At 47.3% G+C, this 25,264-nt stretch overlaps 1 protein-coding gene across 3 annotated transcripts; it reads right to left on the minus strand.

Moving 5' to 3' along the window:
* Positions 1–639: 639 nt before the first annotated feature.
* Positions 640–19,802, minus strand: LANCL1 (LanC like 1). 3 transcript variants are annotated; one of them, XR_006164543.1, is made up of 9 exons: positions 19,663–19,802; positions 19,215–19,332; positions 11,394–11,601; positions 7,246–7,381; positions 6,739–6,885; positions 4,615–4,797; positions 4,027–4,203; positions 3,668–3,733; positions 640–2,783 (listed from the first exon to the last, which is right to left on the minus strand). XR_006164543.1 is itself a non-coding variant. In XM_042784018.1 (9 exons), the coding sequence occupies exons 1-9, from the start codon at positions 19,744–19,746 to the stop codon at positions 2,707–2,709; spliced, it is 1,182 nt and encodes a 393-aa protein (XP_042639952.1). In that variant the 5' UTR covers positions 19,747–19,802; the 3' UTR covers positions 640–2,706. The 3 variants fall into 3 exon arrangements, 2 of the variants coding, with proteins under 2 accessions (XP_042639952.1, XP_042639951.1); XM_042784018.1 differs by having other exon boundaries at positions 3,668–3,740; positions 19,215–19,311; XM_042784017.1 differs by having other exon boundaries at positions 3,668–3,740.
* Between the last annotated feature and the right edge of the window lie 5,462 nt (positions 19,803–25,264).

The following is a 25,264-nucleotide window of genomic DNA, read 5'->3' on the forward strand; positions in this document are numbered from 1 at the left end:
CAACTGTATGTGCTGGGACCCTGCTGGCCTGGAGCATGACTCATGGTCTCACTGGGACCAGCCACATTCCCTTGGGTGTTACCATTAGAAAACCCTACTCAAATTTGGCCCAGGTATTACACTGGTGGAAAAAATGTGCACAAAATAATAGGAGAAGGGGGAAAGGTGCGATAGTGGTGCAGAGGGATGGAAGTCAGACCAGATGCTGGAGAGAAGCGAGGTCTGGCTGGCTAACTCATGCAAATGAAGCCCTTCACCAGCAGCTTTGTGCCTCGCATGGCTGCTTCTCCCACAGCTGCTTCTGTGGTATCGCATGAGGGGGACACAACCTTAATTCCCAACCTTGCCCAGCTCCGGCCTGTCAGATGGGACCTCCACACCAGGGAGGACACAGCCTTGGAGAGAGATCGTGCTGCAAAACGATGTGCTGGGAGAAAAGCCCAGCCTGCGAGGGAAAGCACAGGGCTGGCCTCAATGGATTGGAGACAGAGAAAACCATGAAACGCTTGTAACGCTCCGGGTGGGTAGGAGGCCAGTGAGCCTCCAGGAGCCACCAGAGTGGCTCTTGTGGCATACCTTGATCTCCTCAGACATGAATGCCGGTCACAAAGCAGAAGAGTAACAGTAACACAAAGCCTGTTCATTTCAGCATTTTTATTAAACAGTGCTGCACTCACTCAGCAGCTGTACACCAGGCCCTGACGACCCCCTGATCAGTGTATGAACCCTGGGCTGCGATGCTGCCGTGACACCGGGCTGCACGAACCATCTCCTTTACAGAATCAGCGCCCAGGAGGAACCCAGGCTCTGAGCAGTGTCCCTACGCTGCCATCGCACCAGCCAAGCTGGGAGGTAACCTACAGCAGGGCCTCACGTACTGCAGGATCTCACCCCCAAACTGTATGATTAGCCAAATCTCGCTCTCGGGGCTATGCTTGTCCCTTTGCAGTCACCTCTCTGTGTTGTTTAGGCCCTGTGAATGGAAGAGGATGACCACTGCTGAGCCTGCATGAGCTTGGGGCTTCTGACAGCGATGCCCAGCTCAAAGCAGATGAGCTTCTCTGCACTTCAGGCTGTCTTCTGATGAAATTCCAGGAACATATGTTGGCAGCAGGAGGCTGGGCTTTGAGGAAACAGGCAGCCTTCCAGGAATGGTTTCTACTTTTTTGCTGGAGCAACCCATCCAGGAGGTTCTCGAGGGTCTGCCTCTGCTGCTGGGGCTAGGCTGCCTTGTGTTCAGGCACACGTGAGCGAGCTGTGTCAGTGTGCCAGGTCTGGTCCTCCTGCTTTACTACTGCTGGTACAGGAGAGCACCGGCTTGGAGGCTGCCTGCACTGCCCTGCAGCTGCTCACCTGCTCTTCGGTGGCCGGAGGCACTCAGCAACCGGGCCTCTAAAAAGATCAAACCCCACATCCACTTTTGTGCAGGCTGAGGAGCTGCCTTCAAACAGCACAAAGCGGCACGGCTGCATCAGGAACTGCCACTGCACTCAGTGTTTAGCTCATGCTCAGTGCTAAGAAAGTGGTTTATAGGGTCAGGTCCCTAATTGCTGCAAATCAGTGTAGCATCAGCTAAGGGTGGAAAAACAGATTTACCCCTTGCAAGCATCAGGCCTGCTTGACAGGTCAAAGCTATTTAACCCAGGGCAGATTTTGCAGTTGGGTAAATGTGTGGTTGCATAGCAAACTACGTAACAAGGCAAACAAGTGACTCAAATTATCCAGGTTCAGGAAGATTATAAAACAAAGCATGTAAACAACATCTCTAAAGGTAATAGGTTAAACACTGACAGAACTCAGTGAAATACATTTCTTTTCCCATGCTGCTGCTGGTGGGCCTGGCACCACCTAACACCTATAATATTCACACACACTTTTAAATAAAGACTACAAAATAAACTGTCAAAGCTAAACAGAAGAGACCACGCCAGCAAGCATGCTTAGCTCACTTTTAGATTGGAGTTTTCCATTAGATGATCGATGGCCTTTTGCAAGGTTTAGCATAAGATGGCAAATAAGCACAAAAGCTAGTGGATTATTTGCCTGTTACTGGAAAAAATGCACAAAAGAGCTAGACAGAGCCTTTGCCTTTAAAGCAGACAGGTGGAAATTCAGGACAAGGCTTTAGCATGTCAGTTCCAGCTGTGCCACTTGCAATCTCATGTTAAAAAAACATATATAAAGACTCCACAGTCTGTCACATTTGCTTCATGTTCAGCTACTGAACTGCTACTGCCTGGGTGCTCATAAAGAAAACATTTAAAAGCAACTTGCAGGGCAGGTCTCAGTTTTTCATCTTTTGTTTTCCAAAGGCAACTAAATTCCTGCAACCATTTGTCAGCACAAAAAAAAAAAAAAAAGGTAAGAATTAAATGGCCAAAGTTACATTCAATAGAAAACTTTCTCCAAGGAAATGGGATAGGGAAAATAGCAAAACTCTATAGCCAACAAAATACTGTACATTTTCTCCCTGCTCCCTACCTGCAGCCCTGCGGTTTTAAGAGACACCAGCAAAATCTGCACTCTGTCTTTTAAACTGAAACAATGCAATGAGGCGACTAGAAATATTAGAGAACCCAGCATGCCCTCAGGAGGATGGATTTACGTTCAGTTAGGTGAACAACGATGAGTTTGGAAGGAGAAAGCAGCTTCGAACTGCTCTTCCAAGTGTGGAAGGATTCAGGCAAGAAACTGCCAAGCTCAGATTTAGAGTTCAAATGCAGGGAACCTGGCCTTGGTTGGCACCAGCAGGTCAGCGAGAAAGTAAATCGTTCCAGCCATTCCTGAGGATGAGAAAACACAATGTGCTTCAGAGAGATTCCCTTTGGGCACCCGTTTAATCAATTATCCAGGGGGTGAAGGAATCCTGAAGACAGAAGCAAGGAAAATGTTTTCAGAAGTACCTAAATAATTTCCATGGTCTGAACCAGGTTTCCCAAGAAACTTAGGTAATTCAGTGGGGAAAGCATTGTGAAGTTAATCAAATGTTTAAAAGCACCTGGGAAAACACGATGGGTCTTTGCTCCTCCAGCTCCCTCCCTTCTGCTTGATCTGTCCACAGGTTTAACAATGTGAATACAAAATCTAAATACCTGTGACTTTGCTGCCTCAGGTCCTCACTGATGTAACTGCTCTTGTTCCTCGGCTTGCAGCAAAGCTAGGGAGATTTATGTGAGCTGAGGAACTGGCTCTTTCAGCAGGTGCCTGCTGATGGCAGATTTTGGGGGAGTCGTTAGGAGGAGCCACAAAGTGCCTCAAGGCCTACAAAAGCAGACCCATTTGTTCCTCACTCACTTTTGCAATAGAACTGGGAAGCCCAGGAAGGACTTTAATCCTTGAAAATGCACAGAAAAGAGGTTGCCTGAGAAGTCAGGCTAAAAATTACCACAAGGTAGACTTTGGTCTGTACCCATTAAAGAATTACCCTTGAGACCTGTATGCAGAAACTGTGTGGGAGGCCCTAGAGGACAAGATGCTCCAGCTAAGACGTTAGCCTGTGCTACAAGAAGACTGCTTCTGGGAGAGGGTGAAAACAGTGAATCTAATTTCCTTTCCATCCTCTACACTGAGTTTTACAAAGACTTTAGTGGAACGTGTATTCAGTTTTCCTTGGTGCTGGACCAGCTCGGATCCAGGAGCAAAACACAAGCCTAGAGATGGAGCTCACCTTCAAAGAGAGAGAAGGGCGTGTCTGGGGTCCGGCACCCATGCTGGCCATAGCTTAAACACCACTCTGCAAACTCAGAAAAGAGTAACAAAAAATGTTCAAATTTTGTTAAAGATTGATCGTAAAAAAAATACCACCCTCATCTACACATTATCCCTTGCAGAGCAAGGCTTCTGCACGATATTCCTCCTGCACAGGCTGTCAGACAGTGACTGTGCTGCTGAAGGACTATTCTGGTGCAGCTGGTCAGATGTAGCTGCATCACTGCCACACTAGAAATTGGGTTGCAAAGGCAAAGGCGGTGACATAAAAGTCCGAAGTGACTGAATCCCCTCTCCCTCCCTCACACAAGCTCTTACCTTGCAGGCCCTGTACAGGTATTTCATGTTCTGAGTGAGGTTGTAGAGCGCTAGGAAGCCGTAAGCATTGCCAGCTGTCCCGTGGCACAGCCCATAGCCCTTCTTCAGTAACCCGTGCTGCCAGATCACTTCTGCACACTGCAGGGCATCGTTTAGGTACTGCTGTTCCCCAAAGACCTGTAGAGACAAGAAATATTCCCCCTTGCTGAGGTGATTTCCTCCACACAGAGAGCATCCCTGTGTGAGTTGGGAGGTTTGGGTTAATTAGTTTCTGTCCTACTGAAATCTTAATGCTAGAACTTTGCTGTCTAGTTTAAAGGAAGATGTTTTTGATGTGATGAAAGGGGCTGTATGACCATTATTTTGCACACAACTGATTGTCACCATCTCTCACCTGCAACAGGATACCCCACACAGCTGACAGGTATTTTCAGAAATAATTTTCTAGGAGATTAATTTCCGTATGGTCAGTGGTCCCCGTGGGGTGATTTCATTGTACCAAACCATCCTACCCTCAGGCAGGGGGGTCTCAACAGAGTCTTCTCCATGATGAAGTTCTACATTTAGGAGTCCCCAAAGGGTCTTTACCTTGTAGGCCTGGACAAGCATGTAGATAACACCTGGTGCCCCATGGCACCAGTGGACGAGTAGGTCTCTGGTGTCATCGATGCATGGAGGGTAATTGCCAGATGGGAACTTGAGCTGGCAGAGGTAGTCCACGCTGGGTTTGACTGTGTTGTGCAGTTTTACTTGGCTCACTCCAAGGCCAGGCTAAGAGAGAGAAAGCATTAGATCAGGGAGAATTACCATTCTGTCTGTCCCTAAGAGGCCTAAGATCTGCCTCAAAGGTGGAAACAAAGCCAACTATGACCACGCTCCCTCTTGCTCCTTGTAAATGAAGTAATTTCTTTGGTCCAGGCTTTCGCACATCACAAATACCCACACGGCCCCAGGCTGCTCTGCCCTTTGGCAGAGACTTATTTCCAGTCATACCCTTGAATTCCCAGAACCACAGACTGCCCCTTGCACGTCACTTGACCCTCTAAGCAAGAGGGCTGCCTGCTTCTTTTTCTGAAGATGAGTAGGAATAATTTCAGGTACCTAGAGTTGGAGTAAACTGTCTAAAATCAATATTAAGGATGAATACCAGGAATGATTCCTAACACCTGCAGCACCTCAGCTCTGAGCTGCTGGGCCAGCCCACGTGGTGGACTGTGATGCTGCTTTTTCACAGATATTTCTGGGTAATTACAAGGGGGTGACTTCACTGCTGACCTCAGATGGAAGCTTGAGTGTCCTCTTACAATGACACTGGCCCACATGAAATCTCTGCAGTTCTAATTTCTCATGGCAGACTGCAATGAGCACTCTTGTCTAAGGATCACACTGTTCCCAGGTTGATAACTTGAAAATTAAAAATCAATACTTGTGGTGTATTAGAGATAAAAGTTCAATGTTCTCCCCTCCATATTTCCCTTGTTTGCTTCCAAGGCTTTTTGTGCATCGTGCTTGGCTGAACCAGGCTCCTTGTACTTCATACCGCAGAGAAGCATGAAGCCCATGAAGTATTTTACGGAAGACTTGAAGTTATTTAAAACATCAGCCTGGCAACAAGCTCAGGGACTCAGCCCCAAATTTGGGCTCACAGCACAGTGCTGTCTCCCCTGCTCCCAGCTAGCTGTTCTGTACTCCTGGGCAATAATCACCTCGCATCCTTCTCTTGCCAAATCTCCTTCTGCTTAAAAACCACCAACCACAGAGTCCTGAAGGAAAGCTCCAATACTTGAAACCTGGTGGCTTTTTTCCCACCTGCTGTGAGAGTTGGGCGTAATAAAAGATTTCTACGAACACTGCTACGTTAAAATAATTTGCGTTGCTCAGTGGGTGCCCTTAACGCTTTGAAAATGCAATGTCACTTATTGCTATTATTCTTCTAAGAGCTTAAGCACTGTAAATTTATGTACAAAGTGACCCACATAGGGGAATTATCACCCTCATTTCAGAGCCAGGGAAGGGAATATTCCCAGAGCTCCTGTGAGTTGTGCGAAATTGTGAGAAAGACAACATCAAAGCAAAGGGGCGCTGCAGCTCCCAACCTCTTGTCCTGCCCTGCCTACTTCAGGCACTACAGAACTCAGCTGCTTTATCCAAGTAAAAAGTCCCACCTCTCTCACATTTAGATGTAGGCCCTGATTTGGAAACAAAGGCATTCCCCACTTTCCTACTATGAACACAGTCTCTTTCACCATGCTTTTCTTACAGAGATTCTCACTCTGTAATGATCTGATATTGCTCCCAGTAATTGCTTCAAAAAATGCCGAAAGCCCACAGAAACCAACAAAAAGGAATACTTTATAAGCAATTAACACAAGAGAGGGAAGCTGAGACCCAGCTGACCTACAGGCCTCCATTATGTGAAACTACTGGTATAATGTAAGTTACATTTCTCTACAGATCTCCATGGAGGTGGACAATTCAATCTCTGATAACACTACAGAAATATCACCAACTTTGTAACATGATGATAGAAAAATGGCAAAGACTTGAAGAAAACCTTTAGAAGTGGGGATGCAGGATCAAACATGGTTAGTCCATCAGGCAAGGGATCTTGCCCAGCTTGGTATCACTGAGAGCCAATTCCAATGGTCCTCCTCCTTGTTCAAAGAAATGTTAAACAGCTGTTGAAGGCCCCTCCCCTCCAGTGCCTCCTACCTGCATGAGATAGTAGTAAATCCCAGCCAAACCATGGGCTGCCCCTACATAGTACTCCTGGTACCACTCATACATCAGTGGGCTCTTTGCCGTAAAGTTCCTCCTTTTGGCCAAGCTCTCTCCTGAGGCTACAACTGCTTCACAGACCTGCGGATGGGAACAGATGTGGGTGAGGGAAATGCTGTTGTCTTGGACACAGCACAGTGAGTATCCTGACACAGAACAAAAGCCTTGTTTTTCTGCCCAAGCAGAGGGAAGAGCGTGGTTGAGGGAGTGAAATGTATGCCCGTTCAGTACTCCCTGTGGATTTATATGGATGGGTGGGGGGGGGGGTGGGGTGGAGGGGGCGTGTGGTGCTTCATTACTTCAGAAGAAGAGCAGCAGGAATGCCATGATATGTTTTCTCCCTTGTTACCACAGTTCTCTACATCTAGCATTGATTTTTAGGTGCCCAAAGATAAGCTGCATGGGAAGAGACAGCTAACAAATCAGAAGAAGCCACAGTACCTGCTGAATGTGACTCTGGGGGATTTTTTCTTCTCCGAAGTGCCTGTTCACAAATATCAGTGCATAGAGATAGCCCATGCGTCCGTACAGCAGTTCATCGGGCACTCGTGGGTCAAGCTTGTGCAGATGGAGCAAACTACAAAGAAAAAATTCACAAGGGAGATTAGAGGACACTCAAAGCCATGTAACCAAGCAGTGAGACTGGAGCTCAAATCCATGGTTTGTTCCTTCACGCTGCCTGTGCCCTGAGACGTGTCAGGCCAGTCTCTAGGTCTCGGCCTTCCAGCTATGCAAGGTGCCAAATCCCTCCTTCCCCTCTGCTTTTTGTTTGACATATTGCTCTAGTCTGCTCAGCTCTTTACGATGAAGTCGTACTATGCTTGTTTTTGAGAACACCAGTTCTGGGAAAGCTAGCTGTGGGGAAACCTGGGCGATAGGAAGTGGTCAGCATAGAGTTGCTGGCTGCTCAGGAAAGGCTGCTGTACTTCAGCAAGCAAAGCCTGCCCACCGTTACCTCCCTGTGATGCTGCTGGCAAGGCAGACCCTCTGCCAAAAATGACTATTTTCAAACCTAAACTGGTATCTGTTTAATTTAGCTGCTCAACAGACGTTAGAAAGTCAAACTGGTGCTCATGGTATGTGGAAAAATCTCACCCCTTATTCTCAGAAGTCCTCACAGAAAAGCCCCTTTCTCTCCATGCCTGCGAGTGGCCAGGGCTACACCGTCAGTGGGAAATAGGTGCTTCCATGAGCTAAAAATCTAGGTAAGAGTTGGGGAGAAGCAGCTGGACATGTCGTCTAACGTCAAGCCTCTGTGGCACATGTAAGAAATCTCTAGGGAGAGCTGAGCAGTAGTGAGGATAGCTCAGGGTAGTGTGAGGGCTGTGGGCTGGTCTGTGGTCCAACACTGCACTGAGGACAGCTTGGCTGGCAGCAGGCTTTAGCCCACAAGTGCAGAGCAAGAGGTCTGCTGGAGTCAGATATTTTCTTTGCCATTTTTCTATCATCATGTTGCAAAGTTGCTGATATTTCTGTGGTGCTAACAGAGACTGACAGCTCTTCACACTGGTGCTTTGTAGCCCAGTACCCTCTCGATGCAATTTTTCCTTTGTTTTGCCTCTCATCACACTTCCAACAAGGCTGGATGTCCTTCCCTGTCAGAGCAGCACACAGGGATGTGACCTGTTTTGGCTTTATTTTTCTGTTTACCCCTGAGATGGCATCTGAAAAATGCCATCACTTTAAAAATACCAACGTAAGTGGCTTCAGGACTGTTCCCTCAGCTGCCTCCTGCTGCGGCTGCAATGGGGAGAGGCCTAAGAAACCAGCCAGGAGAGCTGTGTGTGTGCAGGGCTTCCCCCTGTCACAGCAGTGTCAGGAGCAGAAAAGGTGTCTTGGCAGCCTTTGCTCCTGGGAAGAACAATGTGTTGCAAAGGAAAGAAGCAACCAAATGTCCAAAGTACCCTCAGAGCAGAGAGAGGATGCTGGGCTGTGACTCCCCATGGCAGGAAACTTTTCCTTGGCACCAGACTCAAAGTGAGTAGGGATACTGAAGGAGAAAGCAGTGCCTCAAGGTCAACTGGCCCTGTCTCCTCATGTACCACTTAAGATGTGCATTGCTCCATGGGGGAGATTTCTCACAGATTAAACCCAAGAGACATACTTTACACCCAAGACTAGGAGTAAGGAGGGGTCTCTCAGCTCCACGGGCTGAAAGGAAAGCCCTGCTCCCTCTCACATCCCCTGTCCCCAAGTCCAAGGAAGGCAGATGACAAGGAGGGTTTCTAAGGAGGAAACCAGTGTTTAGACAGATGGACTCTGCCTAGCAGCAGGCTGGCCAGAAGAGATGCTGGCTGGTGATGTTCAGCTCTGAGATGTCAGGGGAATGTCAAGTGCAAAAGAAGGAATGGATGGGTAGATAAACAATAATACTCACAGTAGGGATTTTCTGAGGTCTGGATGTAAAATCTTTCTGTGGGGAAATCTGGAGCAGCTGGAGCTGCTATCCTTGCTCCTTATACATTACTGCTTCTACCTCTAGCTGATTTCCCAGCCAGGATAATCAGGGGAGGAAGCCTGCCAGCAGTTTCTGTTGTTTTTGAAATGTGGGGCAGGGCACGCGTGCAGCAAGAGATGCCTGGGATGCTGCTGGACTGATTGCACATAGAATGCATTTCTTGGGTGCGAGGGGGTAAACTGAGGTCCCTGAAAGGAAGAGTCACTCCTGCTCGCATATCAGCCTATTACCTCAACTGTCAAAAACCAGTAGTTTTTGGACAGAGGGGAGAGTGAGACAGTTGTAGAGCAAGATGGGATTTTTGTATGCTACTGACTGTAAAAGCAAACCTTTGACCTTCTGAATTGTTGGGAGATGGCAGAGAAAAGAGGACTCCTGGAACACGGCTCAGATTTTCACAGGCTCTTGGAAAACGGGCTGCCCTGAAATGTTAGTTGCTCCAGAGCATAAAATCACATTTGTTGGTCATGAACTCATTTAGGCAAGAGCAAGGAGCTAAGAAAAAGCAAGCTTCTGTCTCTTCCACTGCAGGTAAAACCTGGTTGATGGATTCTCTCCTTGGCTCTGTAAAGATAAGGTGCTTTGAAAGACAGAACAAAATGGAGAAAGGCCCTCCTTCTCCACAGCTGCAATAGAAATGCACTTGCACTGCATAACTTAGCAATTGCTCTATAACTAAACAGCATACTCAAAACCCGCTTAAGAGTTTCCATTAAGGGAGCTATTTCTCAAAGAAATACTCTCTTTTTAGAGGTAGCATGGTCAGGATAACTGCTCTGGGAATTGGTGGCAGAGGAAGGACAGTGTAACTGTTCCTTCGAGAAAGCCAACTTTTTCTTTTTAATTCCTCTCAGATGTATGACAAAAACAATTTCCAAGGCCCTGCCTTTATTATGCCATTAGATGGCAGTGTAGAATTAATAACGAGTTTCCATTCTGCCACAAAACTACAGACAGAACAGGAGGGATATGGGGAGGGGAAAGCTGCAGCAAGAAAACATGAATTAGGGATTTTTCACAACTTGGTGCTTATGCATTGACCATAACTGGTCGGTACTGTTTGACAGATTAGTTCCCTTTTCGTTAGCAAATATATTAATCATAGTGAGATTCACCACTGATACAGTATTAAGTAAAACCTTAACCACAGATTATTTTAAGAATAAAGAAGAGAGTTCTGTCAGACTGTACCCACATGAAGCAGAAGCTATTCTTAGTTAAGGGAGTGGGAACTTGGTGTCCAAACCATACAGGCATCTCTGATTCCCACCCATGGATTTTTAAATTGATATCCTGCATCACTGGCTCATAGCTGTTTAAGGGCACTCAGTGTTGCTCTGAAGTGTCAGGGGTTTTGTCTTGCTTTTGTGCTGACCATGTGTAAATGGAAACTCTTTACAAGGCTGTTTCTCACCTTCCCACCACTGACCTCCCTTAAGCAAGAAAAGCTTGCAACTGTGTCTCCTTAACTTTTTTTTCCTTCCTCTGCTACATGCTGATCTGACTGCAGGACTGCTTGTTTGTCCTTTTCTTGTCTTAAGTACCCAACAAAAATAAATTTGAAAACAGTTGAGGAAAGGCAGGAAATAGAAAGAAATGAATCATAATCAGCTGCATTCAGCAGTTGAAAGGGATGTTGCCAATCTTAGGTTTAAGTCAAAGTCAACTAATAAATAGCAAGCGGAAGTGACTGACAAAATTAATCTAATAATCCTACCACATTTCTCCTTTTCATCAAAATGGCTGTAAAGCTAAATTTGAGGGTTCTGAAAATATACCAAACCTCACCTTCTGTTTGTTTTTTGCCCCTTTTTTTTTTTTTTTTAATAATTTGGGCACTTTTTTTTCTCCCTGCGTTTATTGGAATTATTTTTAAGATGGAAATACCAGCTGAACAATATCCTTGCTCCTCACCCAGCCTGAAAGCTGCCAGATAAGTGTGTTTGTCCTTAAGATAGCCCTTTCCCCAGGCCAGGACAGGTTTGCACTGCCTTGCTAAATTACTGGATTATCTCTCAGATAAGACTTCAACACAATCTATTCAGGCTTGGTGGACAGTGCCCGGTAGAAGCCCAGACCAGCTCTATAATCAAGAGGAACATTAGGTCAAAGACATAACCAAGCGTTTTACCGCGTGATGCATTCTTCTGACTGCTTCTGGTTCTGCAGTTTGTGGTAGATGACAGCAGCCACTGCCAGGGGCCCGGCATCTCCACACAAGAAAGTGATGGATCGTCTTGTCAGACAGCTCAGGCTCTTCTTCACGTACTCGTGGGCCACCTGAAGGTAGGATGGGTCTCCATACACGTCATACAGATGCAAATACAGCAAAGCAATGCCTGCAGAAGGAACATAAAGGTTGTGTGCACCAGAAAAGTTTACCCTTCACACTATGCACCTTGGTTGTTTCAACGAACCTAAAAGCCTGGCCCTCAGCTTTATCTAGGGCATAAGCTTCTAGACAGGCTTGTCGGGCACATCCAGGGGCAGAACCCATAGCTGCAGCATCCACACCTTCTCTTCCTGCTTTGTGACCTCCTTGTACCTGATGCTGCACATGACTGGACTGCAGGTCAAGACAAACAGCAGTGTCTGACCCAGGAGGTCCTGGAGGACAGCAGAGCTTCTGATACACGGGTTTAGATACAATTTTAATAGCGAGGAGCAAAAGATAAGGCCTAGACAAACCCACCTAAATCTACCATCTGTACCTGGGACTGTCGCTAACCTGTGAAGGGAAAAAAAAAAAAACAAAAACAAAAAATCATCTTTGGGTGAGATGCTATTTGTGGCAGAGCAGTGCTGAGTTGTTACCTTATCTCAATTATTTTTTCCCATGCCAGGAGATAAAGGGTTGAGTCACTTGGCTTGGATTGGATATTTTAAAAAATGACATGTCATCAGCACTGAGAAGCAGCACCCTTAGGACATCCCACTTGGCTTGATTTTTTTTTTTTTTTTTTTAAATTCCCTCCCACTGGGAAGCACCAGCAACATTGTTACAGCTCCCTGGCCATCATCTCCTGCTGCTGAGCAGGTCCCAAGCCCTACACCAAGGACTAGTGCACCCTAGAAAAGAAAAGGGCTACTTGACTCTCCTCTGCAGCATCACATCATTCAGGAGATCAGCCCTTGTCTGGAACAGCAACATCTACCTGGAACACTGGAAAAGGCTGCATGGTCCTCCCTGGATGTTTTCAGTGGGCTGGCCAACTACAGAAACAATTGTGCTACTGAGAAGTCACATCAATTGCTGTCCTTTGCCTCTGACTGCCCTGTCTTCATCCAGCTCTTGAAGCTTTTAGTTGAGGAGTCCTCAGCAAGTCTGTGTCTGAAAGGTCTGCCACATTTGAATCATCCTTCTGATCTGGAAGGCATCCTCAAACATGCACTGAAGAAAGCTACTGGCCTACAGCACTTTGAGAAAAGCTTACTCCTCCCCTTACCAGTAACCATTTCTAAGAAGAATCAGGTCCTGCCTTTAAACCTAAATTAATAGAGCCAAGTTCCGCATATTTTGATGTGGCAAGGTGAAGGGGGGCAAACATGCTGCAAAATTACTTTCCATGATACTGAGGACAATTTTAAATTTCGATTGTTTTCTCATTTTGCATGGGTAATCTCCAAAGCTTTGTGTTACAGACAGTTCAATTCCAAATGTATATTAAGGGAAAATTTCCATTTCCTGCTGAAGCTAATAACCTTGTCCTCTCCCTAAGCAGTTCAATGTTAGTATTTCCAGAGAGAGCTCAGATGTACAGTGCCATCACTCAAGTCTGTAAGGATGTGGCTATGAAGCCCCTCTTTAAAGGGAAACCCTCCTCTTCCAGCTAGCAAATGTCAAGTGACTCTCCTTCATTTATTTAGCACCTAGCACAGCTTCTAGACTTTAATAGGCCCGATATCTGTCTGAGCACAACTTGCACTCTTGACTTATCTGCTTTAATATATAACTTTTTGCTTTGTAAGTAGCTTCTATTCCCACTGCCATCATACCACCTTCATTATGTACGTAACTACCATACTAAGACCACTGCTAGAATTGAATTCTTGGAAAGAAAATGCCTCAGCATTATTTTCCTCTGACTTCTTTGCCTCTTCTCTTTTAAAACATTTCTCATCCCCCCTTCTCCCAGGCCCAAGCATCTTTGGAAAAGACTCCAAAAAAATCCTTGACCTATACTAAAGGATGGAAGGGATGAGCTGCTTCCCCAAGTCACTCATTTTTCCTTTTTCTTTAAAACCTGAAGGCCTTACAAACTGAACCTAAACCCAGTCTTCTCAACTCATTCCTCAAGGAATTTGTACTCCCAAGCCAATCAGAAGGGCACAGTGCAGTGCTGCCTTCAGCCCACCGCTTGCTCTGCTATCTGCAAGCCCAAAAGTAGGGAAGGCCAGCAGAGGAGGGCAGGCCCATGCACAAAGAAGAAATGTTTGCAGATGTACGTAGAGGGATACAAAATGAAGTCACCTGGCTGGAGTACATCTTATACCGACCGTTGTGCCAAGATGTAGGCAGCATATTTCAGAGGCAGTGCAGTTTGGAGAAAAGAGTGTTTCCACCTGAGGAACCTGGCTCAGCTACACAGCGTTGCTCTGCAGAAGCTGTTCCACAGCTCTGCCTCGCTCCCTCTCCAACAGTACTGACCGGGGGGAGGGGGGGGTTGCTGACCGACTGGGTGTTTGCTTGGTGTGCTTTAAGCACTATGCAAACATGGCATCATCAGTCAAATGGGTCTAGGTAAGCAGTGGATCTGCTCCTATTCTGTGTGCCCTGCAGGTCTGTGTTCAGTGTCCCAGTTGGAAACGTGCCCTATTTTTGTGCCCTCTGAGACTCCTGGTTGTTTCCAGCAGAACTGCCACACAGTGGCTGCCTGTGGCCTGCTACTGCCAAAGATGTATAGGCTTTGTTCTGTTTATTGGCCACTATGGGATCTTCTTCGCTGTAGTTTTTCCACACTTCAAAGTTTTTTGTTCCTTGCAGCCTAAGACCTGTTGCATAGCCACACATGATGGAGAATGCATAACTTCACTTGATGGTGCAGGACAGCAGTGAACACGTGTGCTGCTGACAGCACACCCGTTAGCAGGGCTCTGATGACTGAAACCGTCATCTCGAGTGTGCAGGAAGCCAATACCCTGGCGTGTTAATGCCCGAGATGCTTGCTCACTGCAGGGAATCAGGAGGCAAAAATCAATTCTGCGTGTCTCTCACAAAGCCTGTTTATTTAACGTCTTCAGTAGGACAGTAAACATCATCTCTCTCCTCTTGCCTTCCTGGATGAGCAGTGCTGTAGATGCAGAGAGGTGCCTTGCATTAGAGGTTTCTTTTCAGCAGGGCAGAGGAGAAGACTTAAATTTACATAGTAGAAATGGAATTGTTTGCACCAGCTGCACCAGTTGGCTACTGCTGATGGCCCTGACTTTAGCAACCATTGCTTTCAACAAAGCAGCCATCGCTGGAGATGCCAGAAAAGTTCTTGTTCAAGAGCTAAATCCTTGTGGCAGGCTGAAAGAATCTCTCATCCATATGATCGTTCCGTTGATCAAAGAGATGTAAAGCTGTGCCTCAACTTCCCTGCAAGTTTAGACTTGTTACGTTGGATTGCACTACCATTGCAACCAGTTCTGCTGGTGAGAGAACAGCCAGAGTGAGACAAAGTTTCCCCTTCAGGCTGAATAGGAGTGGATAAAAGTGAAAGGAAGCACTGCTTGGTGTCAGCCCCACTGCAGTCCCCTTGCTGACAGCACCAGCAGGGATGCCCATTAGACTGTTCTGAACATGCCTCTTTGTCCACCAGGAGCTGAGCTGCAGTGTGGTCCTTTCACAAAGGGCACGAGGTTGCCACAAGAGGACATTTCTTGACCTAATTTGGAGGAGTTCCAAAGCTGCCATCTACAGTAATAATGATGCTTGGAGATCTTGTGCTGACACAGGGAAGTAAGCTTGCCAGCACCCTCAAAGCAGGATGTCAGAGAGGGAAGTGGAAACCTACCTCTGCACAGAGTGATGAAGCCCAACGGTTTCTAGTGAGAAACCTGGTGTCATTTTAGTAAGTCAGGCATGGTTTCAAGTTACAGAGGGGGTGGCATAGCTTTACTTCCCAGCTCAAAGGATAATAAGCATCTTTTCTAGTGCAGACACATGGGATGTTATCTTGCACTCATAAATGCATTCCAAAGCCATGCTGAATGCGACAGTGAAACATCTTCTCTGGAGGGCTGTATCATCCCAATTTCAGAGGTGTCTGGGGAGCCACAAGTACATTTTACTACAGCTTGCAGCTTGCCTTCCTAGTGCAATGAAGGACGTGGGGCATTTTTTGGGGTGCCTCAGCTTCTCTAGCCTTAAAACCTGGGTAACAAAACCTTTTTACAAAAGAAGCTTTACCCACAAAAACCAACCCCAAACAAACAAACAAAAAATAAACAGCCCAGCCCAAACCAAAACTACCCATTACCCAATCACAGAATCCTACAACAGGTTAGGTTAGAATGGATCTGTGGAGATGATCTGATTCAACCCCCTGATAGTAAGGCCAACTTCAAATTTACATCCCATGCTCTGAGCCTTCTCCAGTCAAATACTATCTCCAAGAACAGACATTACACAAAAACTACCCACCAAGCATTTGGCAGGAATGTGGCTTATGGGGATGACACAAGGCACGCTAATTTCTCATCACATGCAGCCTTGCTGCCTCTTATTCTGTAGGGATTATCTGAGGATTTCTGTTTTTCGGAACAGAATTCTCTGTTAAGGAGATGCAAGTTCTCTGGGTTCTGAGGTTAAACCTAAGATACTGTACCAAAGTGAATGACAGGTGTTTTTCCAGAAGCTTTCCTGAACTGGTATGGTCAGAATTTCTATCCATTCTGATGTGGCTTTCCTTTCATCTGATGTGTCTTTTGAAGAGTCCTTTCAAAAGGAAACTCAGCTCTGCTCCCTGTCTCCGCTCGCCAACAGGCCAGCCAAAAACTGTGCGTGGGGCAGGCCAGCTGGGCTCACCCCTCTGTTTCAGAGGCCCTGGAGCTCTCAAAGCCATGACTAATGACATTGCTAGAGAAGGGAATGCTTGCATGGGAAACAAATTCCAAAGGCACCTCCATAATGTGGAGGAAGGGAAATCTCTCCCTTCTATACCGTTTCAGGTTGCAGATCACCTCATCATCTTGGAAGGACACAACAGTGCAGTGGGCACCGGACTCGGGAGCTTCCTAGCTTCTGCAGTCAGTCAGCTAGGAGGTGACAGGAGTGAAGTCAGTCTCCTCCCACTCCCTTTCCATCATCTATGCTCCCAGTCGAGGTGGTCTTTGGAGCCAGGCCTCTTGCACTATGAGAAATACCAACACACATGTACATACTCTTTGGCATCCTCATGCTAATCTATTTGAAAATGGATGAGGCAGTTGTACGTCTGCCAGGATTTGAACTGCTGCCGATTCGGAATTAGCTTACGGCAGTTTGCCGTCAACAACGCTCGGATACCAGTGAAACAGATTAAGACTGCAAAAGCTTTTACAGCAGTCTAGCTAAACTGATTAAAAGACAAAACAGAACACAACAGCCGAGTCTGGTCTATACCCAGGCACATACCAGGTATTGCCTAAGGGGCCCTGATCTCTATGGGGAACTGAATGAAACTGTAACAAGCCGATTCAAGCCTGTTTTGAGGGCATTCAGCCGTACGCTGGATAATCTCGACCCAAAGCTTGTTTTCACTGCCTCTGAGCTGAAAATACAAGTCCTTCCCTCTCTCTGCTCCGACTTCACGTGCCAAGAAACTGTGGCTTCCCTGGCACAAATGCAGGCTGGGGGAACAGGGCTCTGTCAAGTGCGTTGGGAAAGAAACAGGCTCCAAAGTAAAATGCCAGCATATGCTGTATATCACTGAGTGTAATGTAATACGCTCAAGTATGTTACATTTCATGCAGAGTTTGAGCTGAGAGCCACATTTCAAATTTCTCTTATTAGCGGCCACAAGAGTGCGGGTTGATTTCAGACTGCTGGGCAATGATTTACATGAGAAGATACTCAACAAGCCTTTCCTACATAAGCAATTACAGGAAAAAGCTGCTCTCTTGGCCCAATTAATTTTGTCTCTGGAAACCAGCACTGAATAAATTAATATAGCTAGGATTAGAAAAGAAAGGAGGGTGACAAATAATATCTGCAAACTTCACTTTGCTGGCTGTGACCTGCAGGAAATCTCTCCATGGGTTTTTTTCTAATCCTATCAGCCAAGGCGAGAAGGTTGTGAGCCCAATGAGGAATGAGCCCTGTAAGGAAGAGAAGAATTCCTCTTGAGAAATTCCCTTCCAAATAAAAACGAGCTGAAATCCTACCAGAACTCTCAACCACTGTTTCACAACTGTAGTCACGTTCCAACATGAAGCTCCTCAAGGCTGTCCTAAGGAAGGGAATATGGTCTCTGGGGAAAGGTGGTTACCTTCTCCATGCTGACTTTCAGAGTACTCCTAGTATCAGCTAATTGTCCTCCTGAATTATTCTCTCCAGAGGTAGACTCTACCAAGTATCACCCTCATGACTGAGGACCATCTTTACGTATGGAGTGTTTTTCATCTGATGGGACTTCAAAGCAGGGTCACACAGATTGGAAGGCTGTACCTGTCTCCCAAGGTGAAATCAGCCAGCACTGAACAAAAACGCATAAATTCACAGGCAGCAAAAGCAGCAGCATGCTGCCAGGCAGCAACTGATGAAATCAATGTTCTCCCACGCTGGAATTTAATACTGGCATCCTAGCATTTCTTATGAACTGCTCTGGAGTACTCTCAGTGCCTGTCTACCATACTAAAATTTTTAAGCAGGCATTTCTAGCATTGCTGTCATTAGGCTGCAGTGTTAGTTTAGCACCAACACAATGAACACCATTATCCCAAGCAAACTGTTAGCATTAAATTCCGTAACATCCAAGTACAAGCCAGCCACACCCAGATTATAGTGCAGAAAGTTACCATTTAGGATTGCAGTGTATTGCCAAAAAAAAAAAGAAAAAAAAAGAAGCTGCAAGAATCTTGCAGCAAGCATGAGATTAATTGCAACTACCCCAGGGTCCCTCCTTAGAGCCTGGTACAATGCAGAAGGCAGGAAAGCTGACAAAGCACACAGCTGTAACCAAGGATGAGGTGGCAGAGAAAGGTGTGTCCTCCCTGGCTCCAGTGGGTAAGAGTAGGGAGGGGAAGGTAGAGCATGCTCCCAAGAAAGAAAAACCAGGTTGAAAATGCAGAACAGGAAAAAGACAAGCTCCTGGAAGCTTGGCAAGCAAGAGTTAGGGTGAGGAAGGCTTCCATCCTTTGTTATACTCACATTTGCATTTCTGCTCCTTCTAGCAGGTACTGGAGCAGAACTAGCCCTGGCTAAGTGGAGGGGCACTACCTGGGGAACAGGAATGGAGCAACCTGCCAATCAGACAATGCCGTAAGATAAAATTCAGCCCAAACAGAAAAGACGGATATTATCTCAGGCCATAAGCTCACTGCTGCCATATGCAAGGACTCCCTGCAGGTAAATACCTACCGCGTGCATCCGCCTGTGTCACAGAGTACTGGTTTACTTATCACCATCCCCACCACAGCCAGATTTGGAGCCAGTCCCTTCGAAGGCTCCCATGTTTGCTCTCAAGCAGGTGGTGGCTTTCCCTGTTGCCTATGTTTGGCACTATTAACCAAGAGAAGACCCAATCCTGCCCTGCAATGCTGGGCAGCTTCCCTCTACACCTCGAAACCTGCTCCAAAAAACAGGGAGTCCCAAGAAAGACAGCCCCTTGTTTTAATGAATTAAAACACACAGGAGCGCTGTTCTTGACAGGGATCTACTGTGGATCATGCAAACTGCCAACAAAATCCCCACGGTCTGCCACGGCCTGACCCAGAAGTCCACTCCAGAGAGCTCCTGCTCCATCCGCTCTGATCCAACCGGCCACCTTACCTGCCCAGCCGGTGTATGTGGTGCAGTCCTCCGGGTCGGCAGACTTGAGGCCCCTCTCCATCTGCTGGAGCAACTCCCTGATTTTGTTATTCAGCCGCTGGGTGAATTCAGGAGTCAGCTGTGGAGAAGGGAAGGAAAAAAAAAAAAAAAAACAAAAAAAAAACCAAACCACACAACACAAAGCCACCAAACATTAAGGAAGCACTGACAGGCGGGTGGGGTTTTAGTAAGCTGGGGGTACTTGGAGGGTGCACAGCTAGCGAACCGAATGGTTTTTAACCTGGCAGGTCTCTGTCAGAACCCCCTGGGTACCTCAGGACCAGGCTGGGCTCCTGGTTGCCGCGCTTGGCCTCGCGGCCGGGCCGGGAGCGGGCCCCTTCGCGCCGCTGCAGCCGCCCCCGGGCAGGGCCCGCTGCCGCCCCGGCCGCCTCACCGCGATCCCACTCACCCTCCCGGCGGCGTCGAAGTAGCCGGTGGCCAAGGACTTGTCGTAGTCCGCGTAAGGATTAGGCAGCGCCCGCTGCGCCATCATGGTGGTGGTGGTGGTGCCGGTGGTGGTGGTGCCGCCGCTCCGCTCCGCCCCCGCCCCGCCCCGCCCCGGAAGGGACCCGCCGCCGGTGTCAGTCCCGCCGAGGCGCCGCGTGAGGCGGCAGCGCGCGGTCATGGGGCCTCTGTGGGGTCTAAAGGCGCTTTTGGGGGTTTAGGGAGCTTTTAGTTGTTGACCTGAGGGAGTTCAGGGAATCCTGTGGGGTTTAGGGCTCATTGCGGCTGGCGCTGTGGGGCTTAGAGAGCCCTGGTAGCTGACCCTGTGGGGCCTAGAGAGCCCTGTGGGGTTTAGGGGCCATTTGTGGCTGGTCATGTGGGGTTTAGAGCCCATTGTGGCTGGTAATATGGGGTTTAGGGAGCCCTGTGGGGTTTAAGGTCCCTTGCAGCTGGTGCTGTGGGGTTTATGGGTCCTATGTGGCTGGCCCTGTGGGGTTTAGGGAGCCCTGTGGGATTTAGGGCACATTGCAGCTGGCCCTGTGGGGTTTATGGGTCCTATGTGGCTGGCCCTGTGGGGTTTAGGGAGCCCTGTGGGATTTAGGGCACATTGCAGCTGGCCCTGTGGGGTTTATGGGTCCTATGTGGTTGGTCCTGTGGGGTTTATGGGTCCTATGTGGTTGGTCCTGTGGGGTTTATGGGTCCTATGTGGCTGGCCCTGTGGGATTTAGGGCACATTGCAGCTGGCCCTGTGGGGTTTAGGGAGCCCTGTGTGGTTTAGAGCCTATTGCAGGTGGCTCTGTGACATGTGGGGGTCCTATGTAGCTGGTCCTGTGGGGTTTAGGGGTCCTATGTGGCTGGCTCTGTGTGATTTAGGGCCCCTTACAGCTGGCTCTGTGTGATTTCAGGAGCCCTGTGGGGTTTAGGGGTCCTACGTGGCTCGCCCTGTGGGGTTTAGGTGTCCCACATGGCTCACCCTGTAGGGTTTAGAAGCCCTGTGCAGTTTGGTTCAGCTGGCCCTATGGGACTTGAAGGCTCTGTGGGATTTGGGGCCCCTTGCATCTGGCCCTGGAGATTTTGAGGTCTTGTGGGGGTGGGCACCACATGGTTGGCTCTGTGGGGCTGGTGGGCCCATGCACGTGGTGTCCAGGTGGTGGCAGAGGGTCAGTGCAAGGAGCACGTGGTGAGTCATGCTCCCCACCAGCAGCAGTAGTTCCTCACTCGGGTTGGGGCTGGGCCTGGATGAAGGATTTGGGCTCTTCCTTGCTGTCCTCTGATGAGCTGCTGCGTCTCACCTGTGCTGGTTGAGCCACGTCTTCCTCGTGAACGTAGGGTAGGTTGCTATGACTTACAGACCTGAGCAGTGCTTTTCATCCCAAATGCCACACAGTTGTGCTGCTCTGGTGTCAGGGATCTCCCTGCAGTCTCCTGTGGTGGTGTGCCCTTGTGCAGGCAGCCATGTACATACAGTGTACCTTTGGCTACAGGATAGCATTCATTGGGATAAGTTGTCCTCGCGTGCTGTATTTGAGTCTGTTTGTTTACTTTGTCTGAAAAAGGTGATGCTGGAATCACTGGGAAAAAAAAAAAGTGATTAAAGTGGATCTGTTTAGAACACATCTAGAGACAAATTTTATGTGGAAGTAGCTATCAGAGTGGATGGAGAAAACAGTGAGAATACAGGCTCCAGCAGCCTTCCTGGCAGCCCCATCACAGTTAGCCCTAGAAAAATCTGTTTCTGAAGTGATTCACAATCAGTGGTTTCAAAGATGTCCCAGAATCTTTCTACTTGTGAGTAAAGGACAGTGTGTCATATTTTCTGCTCCACAGCATTGTCTAAAAGACAAATCCTTACCAGATTTTATCAGCATAAGGACGCTGGCTGTTGGTGGTCCCTACTGGACTGGTAGCATGTCTGGGGGTCTTGTAGTTACGTGGCTAAAATTGATATTTCACAGTCCTCCCTGAAGAAGAACTCAGGATGCCTGGGTGGCTGCTCCCTCCTCATTCCAGTGAGAATGTGAATCCCATCTCTGCCAGATGTTACAGCTGCCTGCAGACTACCTGGTGTCCTGCCTGAGAATTTACCAAAACATCTACCTGAGAGGGGATGCCTCCTCCTGGAGTCACCATCCTTCGCTGGCTGTAGGTATTCAGCAATTTTGTAATCTCATTTACTGCTAATCTTCAGTCAGCAGGTACCCAAGCTGGGCAATGTACATGTGGACTTGCAAGGGGCCTTTCCAAAATGGTGCTTTGGCATCCATAGCCTCCTCTCAGGGTCGGATCAACCTCAGACAGTGGCCTCCATGCTGTGGACCAGATGGGCTTGACATGGTAATCCCATAAAAATAAATGTGAGGGTTGCTTGTTCTGCCTTTGTGACTGCATGCTATACGTGAGGGAGTGCAGTGAGCAAGGATAAGGTGTCCTTCGTAGCCTTGTCAGAGAGAAAAGGGGATTTGGGAGGCTGTGTGTGGAGGTGCTCCACAGAGCATGGTCATCCTCACTGTGTGTGAGAACATCCTGAAAAACTGTGCAGGCAAAGCACTTGGGCAGTGGGGAAGGTTTTGCCTGCCGAAAAATTGCCTCTATGCATTCACAGAACTACTTTGCAATACAAAATTCTGTGGGCAGTTAAGAGGTATGATCCAAGTTGCGGCATTTATCTCCCCATGCCTGCTTTGTTTTGTTCCTTTTTTGTGTTGGCTTCTTTGTATTCAAGCTTCAGACAGTACAGAACAAAAGTGCGAATCTTCCCAGCTGTATTTATTACTCTTATATATTATTTATTCATCAGCAGCATGGTAAAGATACTACATATTTAGGATCGATGTCCAAAGTGTCCTAAGACATATGAAAGATCAAAGGTGTCCTTTTCCTTTTTTACAGTAACAATTTTGAATATTGAATGTTGTTTCAGCTGTAATGTTATGTAGAGATGAGTGATAATTCTAGAAACTTTGCTATTTTTTAATATTAGAACCATGGCTTGCTGTACTTGATGTAACTAAAAACTCAAGCCTATAGTAAGAGATTGAAAATCGTAGTGACATTCTGAAGCTAAGTAGACTTGTTTTTGGAAGGTAAAGCAAGTATTGTATCATGGCATTATAACTGTAAAATTTTTCATTTTAGAAGGATATCCAGAAGAGGGAAAAAGCATCTTGTTTTATTGGATTCTTTTTTTCAATTCATGGTAAGCATGATTGCAGATGTCATTGATTGTTTTTCTTTCAGCAGCTTCTATGAAGAGATCAAAGTCTGAGTATTGGTCACAGAAGCTGAACTAAGCTAGGTGATTACATTGAGAGTATATATGGGGCACAGCCTGCCTTTATTGTGGCCAGATGTTAAGCTAAGTATTTGACAAAACCCAATCCTGACTCTATATACATATACAGTGGTGGGCTTTGAGCTAATGATTCCCATTCAAATCTCAGAGATGTAGTGGGTGGTCCTGTGAAAACACCAGCTCAGTGCTCACTAGCAGGCAAAAGGAAGTCAACTGTTACTAGGAAGGGAAAAGAGCGCAAAACTAAGGGTGCTGTTTATGTATGTCTGTGGCTCACCTGCATCTCACATACCATTTAGTTTTGATCTCATCTCAAGCAGGATAGCAGAACTAGGAGGAGCACAAGGTATAGAACTAATCCGGCCAAAAAAAACCTCATCAACTGTGTGGAATGGCTTATGTTCAAGGACTAATTAGCTAGTCTAGGACTATTCAGGCTGGAAAAGAGACATCTAAAGAGGGCTTTAAAGCCTTGAACAGTGTCACAGATGAGAACGGGGGAAGGTGACACACTGGCTTTCAAAGCTAGCAGACATCAACTGAAATGACTGGAGCAGCATTCAAAGGTGAAGGAGATTATTTGTATAGTTAAGCTGTGACAGGCTGTCAAGTGAAAAGACACCCCTGTCCTTGTGCATGGGAGGTGCCTGAGCCACTGACTTCTGGGAGTTACGAGACTGTGTTAGGGGGTGTTGCTGCACGTGTTTGCTAGTATACTACCCGAGCATCAGACACGAAAGGTGGAATTGGAGGATTTTGTCTGAGCCAACATGCCGGATACTTATGTGTTTATAATTTGCTTTATGACATATTAGCCTGGGTAGAGCAGCTAACAGCCTAACAGCTTTGTAATGATCTGTCTCAATGTCGGCAGCAGCTGCATCCCACTTAAGCTACCGACAGATGCCCAGTTGCAGCGGAGCTGCACCTTGTGTTGCTGCGGCTTTACCCTGCTCTTTTGGGGCTCCGCCACTAGATGCCCCTGTCCCACAAGGCAGAAGCTGGAGGAGGCCTGCTCTGCCCGGCACACGGGGAAAGCAGCTACGCACTGCTCGGCGCGGGGTGTGTGGCTGTTCTCTGTCGTGAGTAATGAGCAGAGATCAGTGGTTCTGTGCGTCAGGCCAGAACTCTTTGGAGAGACGCACGTAGCAATCCCCTGTGACATTTTGCTATTTTCTTCTCTTTGTGGATCATAAGATATCGACCCCCAATGCAGTGAGAATCCGTCCTTTCTTAGTAATTGAAAGAGAGGGGTTGGAGAACAGACCTGATTGAGGAGACCAGTAAGGGCTATGTGTGGGCAGGAGCAAAGAAAACCAGACAGGAAACTGCCGAGGGCTGGATTAAGCACACTGGTTTGATGATGAGGTCATCTAGAAGACAGTAGGGTTTGTTGAGACTTTGATACACTTTGATCCCTGGACAGGGCTGACATCAAGTCAGACTTCTTTTGCTCTGCTGTAATGACTAAAGCAGTTCTGCATAGGGTACTTGCATCCTTAATGATGTTCGGCGGGAGGATTGGACGTGATCGCCAGTGAAAACATGATGTGGGTACGGCTGGTTGCGCACCCAGACTCTGTGTTTGACATCTGTCTGCCCCTGCGGTCACCTTTGCGCATCTACAGGGTGAGCAGTGCACAAGCATGACTGTTGACTTGTTTGCTTAGCTATGGGAGCACTTTGGGGGTGACAGTGACCAGGGTCTTTGTGACAATGAAATAAAATTAGGCTTTACAGGTGATCTGAGGACTCTGAGGGGCACTGAAAGGACCCTGTTGTTTAATTTGGTACCCTATGAAGGTACATTTTACCCCTCCCTTATAATGACATCTGCCATTAGCCAGAGTGAGCAGATGTTTTTTTTTGAAACTGTTGGGTGTTTTTAAAGGACCTTCAATCTTTAGTGTCTCTACCACTGGCAGCTGGGACACCCAGGCAGCATTGCAAGGTCTGTTCTGATCCAGAAATGCTTTGGCACCTGTGCCAGTATCTTGATATTCATTTTCCACGTCCTCCTTTATGGTAACAGATTTTTCTAGGTTTGTCCTGGTCAGTAAATATGTGCTGTCAGATCCCAGGTTTGATATTCTGGTAGGTTTCAGGTATCAGAGCACCCATTACTCTCTGCAGCTGTCTGAGAATCACTCCTCCTGGATTCCCCATTGAGATCGCTCACCTTGATTCCTGGCCCCTGCTAGGCTTGTTGCTGACTTGTATTTCTGTAGTTCATCCCATCACCAGCGAGAGGTGGTGACTGGCTCTGCAAGGGACT

Source organism: Tyto alba, unplaced genomic scaffold, assembly GCF_018691265.1.
Source record: "Tyto alba isolate M040663 unplaced genomic scaffold, T.alba_DEE_v4.0 Super-Scaffold_7, whole genome shotgun sequence".
NCBI classification, from domain to species: Eukaryota; Metazoa; Chordata; class Aves; order Strigiformes; family Tytonidae; genus Tyto; species Tyto alba.

Bases quoted from the DNA above. Each gene is read 5' to 3' on its own strand.
- LANCL1 (XM_042784017.1), bottom strand. From the start codon at position 19,746: ATGATGGCGCAGCGGGCGCTGCCTAATCCTTACGCGGACTACGACAAG. The intron at 11,602-19,214 runs GTAAGGTGGCCG...TTCCTTCTGCAG, and splicing joins CACATACACCGGCTGGGCAG to GCATTGCTTTGCTGTATTTG. The intron at 6,886-7,245 runs GTACTGTGGCTT...TCCCATCCGCAG, and splicing joins CCCAGAGTCACATTCAGCAG to GTCTGTGAAGCAGTTGTAGC.